This window comes from Ziziphus jujuba, chromosome 2, assembly GCF_031755915.1.
Source record: "Ziziphus jujuba cultivar Dongzao chromosome 2, ASM3175591v1".
In the NCBI taxonomy this organism is placed as follows: Eukaryota; Viridiplantae; Streptophyta; class Magnoliopsida; order Rosales; family Rhamnaceae; genus Ziziphus; species Ziziphus jujuba.
The window spans coordinates 8,868,827-8,881,021 of record NC_083380.1 but is presented as its reverse complement, the minus strand read 5'-3'; the positions used below and the strand labels follow the sequence as shown (position 1 = coordinate 8,881,021).

Sequence of the window (12,195 nt, the reverse complement as noted above, 5' to 3'; positions counted from 1 at the left end):
TTGGCACAAGAAATTAATTTCCAAATATTTAAATCACACATAATATATTCACCAATTAAATTTCCTAAATAAATTTGAAGGTGGGTCACTCACCTGGAGCACGCAATTAAACCATGATCCACCACGGGATCAATTCTACGACTCACCGGTGTTCCTAGAATAAAATTTACGGACAGTCAAATAAATTAATATTTTAATCGGGTAAATAATACCCGGTACCCGGGGGCTTAAACGCAAACATTAACCAAAATAGGCGAATGATATACCGAATCGAAGCTCGTGGGACGAGGATCACCAATCCGGTCTCCATCGACCCCAATTCCGCCGGAGGTGGCCGGAATTTGGTCGGGAAGCTTCGGCCGGTTTTGATATTGAGGGATCTTTCAAACGGTGGGGATTTTGGGCAATCTAACCTCGGAAATGGACTCAGAGGGGTCGAAAATAGTGGGATAGAGGTAGGGGACGGGCTGGGTTGGTCGGAAACGGCGAGAATCGCCGGAAAAATTTCACCTCGCCGCCGTGACTTCGCCGGCCCGATCTGGGCGCGTCCGGCGACGGCTGGCCGGGAGATTTGGTGGCTGAGTTCGCGGCGGGACGGGCTACACCGGTGGCCGGCGCGTGTAGCATTCCAGCGACTGAAATCCGGCGAAACGCCGGTCAAACAGAGAGGGTGAGAGAGTCAAAGGAAAAAGAAAGGGAGAAAAAGCTTGCTGCGTGTTTTGATGCTCGGGGAAGAAGAAGGAAAAAGGGGAAAAAGAAAAGAAAAAGAAAAAAAGAAAGAAATGGTGTTTTCCCACGGGGGGAAAAGAAAAAAAAAAGAAAAAGAAAAAAAAGAAAAGGAAAGGAAAAGAAAAAGAAATAAAATAAAAATAAAAATAATTAAATAATTAAACAAAAATATTATCATTTAAAATAATAATAAAAATAATTTGATTCTACACATGGTTGACATGTGGCATTTCACCATGGTGACACATGGCCACCTTCATTGAGTCACACGTGGCACATCGTTATGCGTGTAAAAAATAATATTAAAATAATACAGTATTTGAAAAACTTTACAGGTCCATAACTTTCAAACCACATGTCCAAATCGGACGTGCCGCTAGTCTACGGACTCGTATCGACGAGCACTTCACAACCATGCATGAGTCAAAGCTCAACCTTGCATGAATAAAAAGTCAACTCCGGCACCCCTTGGACAGTTTGGACCTCAACTTGTTTTGCTCATAACTTTCAAACCGTAGCTCCGTTTTCAACGTGCTACCAGTCTACGAACTCGTGCCAACATGTACTCCGTAACGGTATCTCAGTCAACCTAGAATTCCAACCAGGTCAAAAAGTCAACTTTTGACCCCTTGGGTCAACGGTCAACGGTCAACCTCGATCAACGTGCAAAAAATTCCGACATGGTTCGGGACGGAGTGTTACAGTTTGAGTAATTATTGATTTTTAATATTGTTTTGGTTTAGGCTTTTCTTGGATCAAAATTATGTGACCTTCAACATTGTAGTTTCAAACAAAATGATAGCAATTAGTGAAAGTTGTAAAAAACAAAAGATTTTCAACAACATTTGCATTAATGCTGTCAAAATGGAATGACAACATGTAGTTAATGTTGTTAAAAAGTGTAGATCTTTTAACAACATTCATGTAAATGTTGTTCAAATGAAATAACAATATGCAATGAATGTTGTCAAAAGTTAGAAGTTTCGACCGCACATGGCTGTTATTAAAAGCTTCTAAGCCTGTTGTCAAATAATATTTTTGTTGTAGTGAATTGACTATGCGAATAATAGTGTTTTTTTTTTTTTTTTTGGGCAATATATATGAATAATAGGTTGGATGGCGTTTATATATACTGTCCAACGTAAACCACCTCTTTACTATGAATAGTTTTAAAAAATAAAATAAAATAAAATATTTTGATGAAGAACTTCCCTCTGCCATCATCCATCCAAGCCGCAAAAGAACTTTTTTTTTTTTTTTTTTGGGGTAAATAGCCGAAAAAGAACTTAATCCTAAAGCATGCCGAGCAAGTTTATGAGCTACCCTTTTATACTCTCGCTTAACCATATTCCTTTTTTTTTTTTTCCTTCAATATTTTATATTGAGGGTATGTTGATAAACCAAAATTAGAGAGCGTTAGAAATAAAATTGAAATTACGAGTGGAATATATACAATTTTTAACATATGACTAGTATAAATGAAAAAAAAAAATGAAACTAAAAAGGGAGTTTATGTAATTTTATCAATAATATTGTAATAAATAAACAAAACCAATAATTCTCTGGACGTGTGGTGTAACGAAATGTTTTTAAAATTAGGGGTACACATGCGAGTGCGTGTCAGGCCAAAAGTTGTATCTTCTTCCACACAAAAAAAAAAAAAAAGCTTTTGCTTGCTCTGTTTCGACACTCTGCAAACCCAAGGACCCGACAGAGGGTTTCATTTCGGCTTCATTGAATCTCTGAACCTCCAAAAATACATGTTGGTTTGGTTTTATTGGGAAGGTTTTTCTTTCTTTTTCCTATATTCAGCTCCTCCTTGTAAGAGCGAGCTCCTAAAATGGCCCCTTTTTGGGCCGTTTCATTGTCTCCGTGCAGCCTTTTATGGCGACCGAAGCTTGTTGCTGTCGATTCGCCTCCTACTGGTATAGGTATGTGACTATTGAGTACTTCACCAATTTAACATTGTATTGGCATATTTTTTTTTTTTTTTTTCCTTTTTTGCTTTATATAGTGCGTTTTGATATTCTCTTTGGATGCTAAGAAATGAAAGAAAAGAGAAAAATCTGTTTGCCACATAGTCTATGATTTATTGTTTCAGATATGTCAGACCAATATGAGGAACTCTTATGCATGAAATTCAATTCAATCAACTTTACACCCATAACTGATCTCCCAGTGGAATCATTGTTTCACTTTTTAAAAGCAAAAGAAGTTATCCATTGATTTTTAGGGCTAAAGTCCCCAAACTTGTCAACTAACCCAGATTCTTAGGCTTTTTTTTTTTTTTAAGGACTTTCTTGGCCTCAAATAATGTTAGTCTTTAGTTTATGACTAGTAATGCTCTCTCAAAGGTGGTATTTTGCTTTCCACAATTTGTAGACATTCTGAATCCTTTTTTCCTTTTCTTTCTCGAATATATATATATATATATATATATATTTTTTAACAGGCATATAGCAGCATGTGTTGGAAGGAACAGTATTGGGTCAAGGTAAGTATCTCTGTGGAGGCAATTTACTTATTGATCAAACCTCTTTAGTCTGAGGCCGGAGAAGGCAGAGATCAAAAGGCAATTGAATGGGCCATGAATCTGGTTAACAATCAAGGTTGGGGCAAAGTTCTTTGGCCAAGTGATGCGCAGAATGTAGTGAACCAAATAATTGCCAGAAAATGAACCCACTGCTTGGGAATCCTGGAGTGACATCTTGTTTTTGAGGCAGCAGGTTCAATTGCATCCTTGGAACTTCGAATGTATAGCTAGGGAATCTAACTTTTGTGCTGTCTTGACAGGAAAACTATCTTTACTTTGAATAGTGATTTTCATTTTATCAATCCCCTTTTAAAGGATCTTCCCAGGCTCTCGGGGTACAAATTGTAACAGAGGAACTTAGTTCCATTTTGTAATCCCTGTTTGGGCCCTCTTTTTGCACTTTTATGATGCAGTTCTTATTGCCAAAAAAAAGAAATTAAGTGCAGCCTATTTACTAATTGATCCAAGTTTACAGTGTTCCTTGTTCCTTCCACATATCCAAAGTCAGTAGAAAATCTAGATAGAGCATCTATTAACGAAATGAGATTAAAAGGGAATCTCGTGTTCCAACTTTTCACCTCCATGTTTCTCCTTGAAGCCAAGCAATTTGATATTCTTCAAGATTTTAGTTATGAAGTTTGTTGATACAGTTTCTTTGCTAATTTATTTATTCACGTTGGATAAATTATACCATGCAGCTCTGTTCTTGCAGGCTAGTGTCTGCTATAATTATCTTTAGCTATGTTGGAAATTACTTTTGTGAGCTTCCTATACCTTTCCATCATAGAAATTAAATCAACAATCTAAGATAGTAAACGGGAAATACAAGCAATCAGACTGAGTACTTACCATCTTCTCCAAATTCTTTTTGGTGTTTGTGCAGGTACCACATGCTACTTCCCTTCTCACGCATGTATGCTTCCTATTTTATCATGTTATGTCAAGCATGACACTTCAAAGACTACGTCATTCGACTGCTGATTTGCCAGAAAAAAGTTCAGTGGGTTTTTGAGGCTGCATGGATGTGGCTCTGGCCTATTTCATAGCGTGGCTGGATACCATAGCTATTTCTAATGTATGTGATGATACGCGTTTCTTTCAATTATTAGTTGAATCTTTTCCTGAGAAAACATAAGTTTTGTACTATTTTCCATGGTGGTCTGTTAGTAACATAGGCCCTAGACAAGCCTTCTAATTTGCTAGTTTTAATTCATCCTTTGGAATTCTACTTGCTAGAGCTTTGTCTGTTGTTTTTCTAAAGCCAAATGAATTATATGCCCATACTTTATACGGTATCCACTAAGAAATCATCTCTTTATCACCCATTAACATTTTTTATAATTGTGGAGTGATCCCACACCAGCAACATCCTTCTAACATGATGAAACTCAAAAAGTGAATTTCCTTTCCCTTGGATTTGCCACCACTGGAAGAATTAAACAAGCTTAATAAACTCTGTGCTGTAAAATGTGATTCTAACATGAGCAGTTTCCTTGCTATCAATTTGTGGACCGAGCATCTATGTACAAAGTTCTATCTTTTTTTAGGCCATCTACTTCCTTGTAAGTTTCCTAATGTTTCTCAGGTAAGAACCTGAACAATTAGACTATTGAATCATTTTAGTCGTGCAGTGTTTGTCAAAAAAAGTTGTTGGACCAATTACATTCATAATAAGCATCCTTCTTATCACCATGCAGAAAAATGTGGGTCCATAAATTTCTTTGTCAGGACAATTTTTTTCACCAGTCAATTGATATTCTGATTCAATTGATACTGATTCACTTGTATCTGCAGAATCGACGAGAAACCTGGTGATCCATGGGACTTGCTTAGAATTGCTATTTATGCTCTAGGTGCTGCAATGCGGGTCGCGCATCCTATTGTTCCAGTTCCAGAAACAAAACGGTGCCTTCAACCAGGACTTCCTTGGTTTCCTGGACATGCAAACGAAACTTGACAACCGTTCATAAATAGGGAACTGGGTAAAGTTTCTGGCTGCAGAAGAAACGAGCTCTGAAATTTCTTGCAGTTGATGTGGCAATGGCTGCTGTACAATATTATATACTTGTGTAGTTGGACAGAATTGCATGACTAGCAAAAGGTTATACATTCATAAGTTATCATATTAAAACTTTTTTCTATGTTATTTCGTGATTGATACTCCCAGTGTTGCTTTGCTTCAGCTGTTTGAATAACCTCCATCGAAGCTTTCCATCACCCACTCCTGTTAAAAGCAGACATTTCAACACAAAGCTCTGGAAGCTAAAAGTTATTTTATTTTTAATAATAATAATAATATAAGTTACACAAAACTTCTTGAACTCCTTGACCCTTTTGTAGTCGTAGACTTTGTCTAATGGTTAAACTTTTGGGAATATAAATATATTGTAATCCATAACCCTCTTCAATTAGTAAACCATTAAAATAGCGGCCGAGATCACAGCCGAGCTGGCCCAGGCCATGCTTCTGTTCCATCCCTGACCGGTTTGAGTGGCAATGCGGCAATGCTGCAAAACTATTAAAAAATATATATATATATATTAAACCATTAAAATAACAAATGGAACTGTGGTTTTTTATATGAATCTAAATAATATTAAGTTGTGCAGGACACATCAACCAAACAATAATATTAAATTGTTAAGTAAATATGAATCAAGCAATATAAATTGATAGTAACTAAATGTACTTTTGACTTTTAAATATTTTTTTTTAAGAGAGAAACATAGAAATTTAATTCATTTTTATGTAATATAATTTGTATACATACATATATTATTTTAAATATAAAGGAAAGTATGCCGTCAAAGACCTTAATCATATTTTGCTATAATTTTTTTAATAAATGTGTTTAAGGTTTGATTATTTTATTAATTATACATTCTCCATCAAATATGATAATATTTAAAACAATTGAATAAAAATTTTTGAATTTATATACTCGGATAAATTAAATTTTTTGTTTCCATTATAAATAATTAATTTACTTTCTAATATAAAAATAAGTTTAATTCTAATTGAACATATTTATATTGTTCACTTAATACGTACTAAATAATTTAGTTTGGCTAGAGTCTAACAAATCATGTAATGTGCTATCACTGATCGGTTACATGTCCTTTTATCTATATATTAAAGTTCAAACCGATTAAAAAAAACTAAAAAAAAAACAAGATACACTATTTAATATCTTTAGCATTACTAAATAAGTAATTTTTCTTATCAAATTTGTTAGTTTTAAATCTAAAGATACTTGTACACAAAAAAGAATAAATAAAAAAAATAAAATCTAAACATACATGTTAACGTTGGTAAGTACATGTAGAGGAGTGATGCCATGGTGGTATATCTCGGCACAATGTAAGCATTGGCGGCCCTAAGTAATTTTTCCAAGAATTTAGTTTTTTTTTTTTTTTTTTAAGCAGAAATTTTATTATCAATGAATATGATCAGAATAAAAAAAATGGTAAGACAATGATTAAGCTCAAAAAGATATGATAAGACAGTGATTATTATTCATAAGATATAGAAATTTACAAATATTATTGTTAAAAATTAAGAATAAAAGCTTAAAAAGGTGAAGACTTTTCTGCTGGTTAGCTTTAAAAAAAGGCTAATTATTATTATTTTTTGCGTAAAAGAGCTTAAAAAAGACTTGATAATTAATTCTAAAATGTTTGCTTGATACGTAATAACATCTATATATTATTTTTATTTGATATAATGGATCATTAGACTTATATTAAACAAATACCATAGAACCTTAAAAGAAAAAATAAAAAGTCCAAATCAGACATGGTGGAGAAAAAATTTCCCATTTTAGAGGGGCACAAAGGTAAAAATGCATATATGGAAAAATTTATATAAATTTTTCTTATAACAATAATTTGATGGGACACGTGCCCCTGGGCTACTAGGTCCGCCCATGAATCTAAGCCCCCCTTTGGTAGGCAGAAATTAAATTGGTTAATCTTCGATGATTCCCTAATCAAAAAAAAAAAAAAAAAAAAAAAGTGTCTCTAATCTAATAATTTATTTCCATAAGAAAAGTCTAATAATGTATTCCATTATTATCTTTCATTTAAAAATTAAAATTTTATCACCACTATATCCAAAATTAATCAAACACAAAGGTCCAAGGTGCTAGAGTCAGAGGAGATTTTGCCACCGTTTTCAGCTTCTTCTTTGTCTCTCTCCTTCTCTCTCCCCGTCTCTCTCTCTCTCTTTCTCACTCTCTCTCCTCCCTTCTCTGTCTCTGTCGCTGTCTTTCTCTTTCTCTGTCTCTCTCTTTCTAACTCTTTTTCTCTCTCAAGATTCTATAAGCTAATGGGGTTATTTTAATAACATAATTTTTTTAAAGCAAATTTCATATCATTACTTAATTTTGATATAGACAGAATTCATTTGAAAGTACTTTATCAAAAACATTGTCTACTAAATATTAGTAGATATTATACCATATAATTATCAAAAATTTAAAATTTATGCTACATAAATTTATTAAAGATGTTCTAAATATTATCAATAATTTAGTGTTGATATTTTAGACACTTCTAAAAACATGCAAACCCATAATTAGTCATCAATTTGGAACATGAGTAGTTCATATTGATAGATGGTGAAGCCATTGATTAATATTCATAAATATCATATGGGTTATAAAAACATTTTGTTTAATTCACATGAGGTGTAGTCTTTTGAATAGTTCCAAATTTTATGTCTCCCTACTTTTAAGACAAGGAAGAAAATTTTGACTTAACACAGCAAGAAGACGAAGCAAGTAGTGACTAAAATGAAAAACGCCTGTGACGTCTGAAGGTCTTAGTTCTAGGAACACTAGTGTGTTTCAGCATAATCATAATATATATATATATATATATATATATGATATGACAAAGATTCCAATCGGTAAAGCCCTTGACAAATCAAGCACATAAAAATTCCGAACTATATACAAATATATTAATAATTAAAAGAGCCAGGTTTAAGTGCTGGATTAGGTCTACCACTCAGGTTCCAAGGTTAAGGCTCTACCCTTCCAACCTTTTTTTATTTATGTACAAAACAATATATTACAGTAAATTACATGTCCCAGGTCCCATTTATGTATAACTAGCTTCAATCTTTACCTTTGAGATTATTATCATCAGCAATATCTATGACACTTTTTTTTATTTATGTACAAAACAATTAAAAGAGCCAGGTTTAAGTGCTGGATTAGGTCTACCACTCAGGTTCCAAGGTTAAGGCTCTACCCTTCCAACCTTTTTTTATTTATGTACAAAACAATATATTACAGTAAATTACATGTCCCAGGTCCCATTTATGTATAACTAGCTTCAATCTTTACCTTTGAGATTATTATCATCAGCAATATCTATGACACTTGCAACGCTATCATTAGGTTGCAGAACTCCCTGGTTCAGTCCCGGATTAACCATTGGCTTCTCCGGAGAAATTTCCTTGCTGTTCCTGTAGGCTATATAAAGCCCCATCTGAACAATTCCGAGAATAAATCCCAGTAGGTTTGGAAACTGTTGATCCAGGGAAGAGAAAGGGAAACAAAAGGAAAATAAGTCGTAAAGCTCTTAATAAGACAATTAAAAACATTATGAATATAACTGGGCAAAAGGACTAATTAATATATACAGATATATAGGAAGATGATGTTGTATATATATATATATATGCAGGATTAATTGTGTATACCGCGAATTTGTAATCCTTGAGCAAAAGCCAATAGAAGAACCACGTAACAGCGCCTAATGTCTGGAAAAACGATAAAGGAAAAGGCATGAACTCCACATTTTTTGTCCGTATGACTTTTCGCTGCAAAATATGATCACAATTTGTTAGAAATCTTAGGATAAAGTAGAAAATATGCTTAAGATATATAATATACATATAGAGTCTTATTATATACTAGGAAAGCCATCGGATTGACTTAACAGTGCTATTCTGTAAAGAAACCTACAGATCAACTTTCATATTTAATTTGACTTGTCAAATATATATAAATATATATATATATATATATATATATATATGTATATATAATTGGGTTTTACTTGCTTACCATTATGCAAAGTGGAGCAGCAAATACAATAAGCTTAAAAACTAGACAAATCCATTCCACAATCTGGATCCGTTTCTGGCCGTTTGCTAGGAATAGAGTCGATATGACCATCAAACCATAACCAAGAGCAATCAACAAGATTAGAAGTACTGTCTGGATCTGCAATATTCAAGATCATATTTGATTAATAGATTAATAGAGTCAATTAGGTTATATACTTATATAAACATATATAGCCACTGTGTTGTGTATGATCGGTATGAGCCTGTTATTAAATGTAGTAGTAGACCCTTTATCATATGTAATTGAGTTATTACATGTAGTTAACAAGGGCAGGTCCAGAAAATTTTGTTAGGGAAAATCAGTAGTTACAAAATTTTCTATGGGACTAGTTTTTGTTGGAATGTTGTGATGGGTCATGGATCATGGATTGGCTTAAGCCGGTGATTGTGAAATAAATAACCTCTTTAAAATTTATTTCGTATAAAATTAGAAGAGTTATAGTCTTAACCACGAAAAAAAACGCAAAATTAAACGCTATTTTTCTTAAACTTTGAAAGTGCACTTGCATAAATTTATATTTGTATAACAAAATATATAAGTTAAAATATAATAAAAATATATATGTTCTAAATATATAACAACACATATAACTAAAAATATATACTTATATTTCTCAAAAAAAAAATATATATATATATATATACACGTATATACAAGTACCATATATGATATTTGTGTATAACCAATGTTTTTCCGCTTATGAAAATTGTAATGCGACTTGGATATATGTGTGTGTATATATATATATATATATATATTTAATATCACTATTTTCCCCCTTCATAATTTTATAATGACTTATTTTTAACCCTATTAGTGATATGTTTATGATTGTTAAATTTTTTCTTAAATATATATAGGTAAATTTTATGATATAAATTATTTGTATGTGGATATACAGTATTGAAAATAAGTTTCGAACAAATCACTTGAATAATTTTATTTTTAATCAAATCAACTTAACATTGTGTCTAGACAAACCAATTAGACAGTTTTTTTAATGGTTGTATAACTTTCAGATGTTAAAAAAATAATAATAATCATAATAATAATAATTAACAAAGTTATTAAAGATTTTCTAAATTCAAAATCTAAATTCAATAGTCTCCCCGTAATATCATAAAAAATAATAGATATTTTATATTGAATGTGTGTGCATAAATTCAATAATTTTAATGAGTAATTTTAGAATTGTTAAAAAAATTCTGACGAAAGGTCATTTTCTGACGGGTACGTCATTGCCAGGCTATATATTTGTGTTTGATTTTTTGACCAGTCTCTGAAAAAGACATTTTTGTCCTCCAATTCTCTCATTTTTTTTTTTATATTTTTTTTTCCTTTCTCTAGAATCTGACCAGCTATGTCTAAATAATTTTGGTTTTTTTCTTTTTTTCATTGACGTTGCTGGAGTTAAATTTTCCTCCTTTAATACATTGTGCAAACAAATTTATACATGATGGTGGGAGTTGAGAATTCAGGTAGAAAACTAAGACGCGTACTATATATAGCGATTCTATCTCTCTCTCTCTCTCTCTATATATATATATTTATATATATATTTATACATTTCAAAAACATAAACATATATAGCCAAACGAGTCTCCTAATTAATAAGTGAAAAGATGATAAATAGATTACCTTAGATTTCTTCGGAGCATAAAATAGGAAAATAACGATGTAGAGTGTCTCCATTACACATCCAGCCGAGTTGGTAATGATGAGAAGGGCTGCTCGTTTAAGGATTGCATAGTGTATCCACAACATTGAAATGAATAGTTCAAAAACATAAGGAAATGATTCAAACCCTTTTATAGATTTTTCCTTGTACACTTTGTGAAATGTTGGGCTGCAAATTAACAACAAAAATCGGATGGTGATCAATATTTCACTCTTCATGACCAGATGATCAAGTTTTATAGAGTTAAATGAAAGAGCCAAAACTAAAAGCTTACACTGGAGCAAGATATACCATGAAAGAGATGATAGTGCCTGCAATAAAAGAGAAAAGAAAACCCAAAAAAGAAAAAAAAAAAAAAAGCACTTAGTTCTCGTGCATTTGTAAATACACACACACACACACACACATATATATATATATATATATATAAGAAAGCTAGAAGAAGTGGTGGATGAGGAAGAAGAAGAAGAAGAAGAGGTGGTAAAAATGAAGCTCTTTCTACGTACCTAAGATACCAACAGTCAAAGTTAATCCATGGTGAAGGGCCATTTTCTCACACAGTCTGTCTGCTAAAGTTGTAAGGCTGGTTGAGATTGGAGAGACAATATATAAGAGGGGTTGGTTAATAAGGAAGTAAAATTTGACTTTTTAAGCCAATATGGACTTGGAGAGCGTTAACCGCTAAAGCCATATGATGTTGACAAGAAAACATATCTAAAAAAGCAAACTGACCAGTTTGTTTGTTTTACTTGTTGAAAAAAATATTATAATAATAATATTTGAGGCTGGATTGGAATATGACGTAGCGACTTTCTACATATTTGATGCAAAGATTTGTCATGCTATAGTAATTATGTGATTTACGACTAGTGCTTTTCAGCTCACTATATTGCATGGTTGAACTAAATTATTTTAAGTTAAGATCAATTAAAATGTAGTATTTTAAATTTAGTTTAATTTGATTGGATAGAACTTCCAATAGTTCAATTCAATCCAATTCATTTCTGCAGCCTAAATAGAATTTAGGTTCACAATTGTTCCACTGTCTCACCATACTAGCTGAGATTTGAGAGATAATATATAAAATGGGTTACTTAGGACTCTGTTTGGCTGTAG

At 32.5% G+C, this 12,195-nt stretch overlaps 1 protein-coding gene and 1 long non-coding RNA gene across 3 annotated transcripts; one reads left to right on the top strand and one right to left on the bottom strand.

Annotated features, from left to right (window-relative positions):
- Window positions 1–2,393: 2,393 nt before the first annotated feature.
- On the top strand, window positions 2,394–5,392 carry LOC125422466 (uncharacterized). 2 transcript variants are annotated; one of them, XR_007241110.2, is made up of 4 exons: window positions 2,394–2,660; window positions 3,182–3,455; window positions 4,146–4,337; window positions 5,057–5,392. It is a non-coding gene; the product is annotated as an uncharacterized LOC125422466 (long non-coding RNA). The 2 variants fall into 2 exon arrangements; XR_007241109.2 differs by having other exon boundaries at window positions 3,182–4,337.
- Window positions 5,393–8,601: 3,209 nt separating this feature from the next.
- On the bottom strand, window positions 8,602–11,628 carry LOC112491672 (bidirectional sugar transporter SWEET14-like). The gene is made up of 6 exons (XM_025073801.3): window positions 11,586–11,628; window positions 11,354–11,390; window positions 11,040–11,247; window positions 9,339–9,497; window positions 8,972–9,091; window positions 8,602–8,796 (listed from the first exon to the last, which is right to left on the bottom strand). The coding sequence occupies exons 1-6, from the start codon at window positions 11,626–11,628 to the stop codon at window positions 8,602–8,604; spliced, it is 762 nt and encodes a 253-aa protein (XP_024929569.3).
- Between the last annotated feature and the right edge of the window lie 567 nt (window positions 11,629–12,195).

Bases quoted from the DNA above. Each gene is read 5' to 3' on its own strand.
- LOC112491672 (XM_025073801.3), bottom strand. From the start codon at position 11,628: ATGGCCCTTCACCATGGATTAACTTTGACTGTTGGTATCTTAG. The intron at 11,248-11,353 runs GTAAGCTTTTAG...GTTAATTTGCAG, and splicing joins ATGGTATATCTTGCTCCAGT to CCCAACATTTCACAAAGTGT. The intron at 9,498-11,039 runs GTAATCTATTTA...TGAATATTGCAG, and splicing joins ATGCTCCGAAGAAATCTAAG to ATCCAGACAGTACTTCTAAT.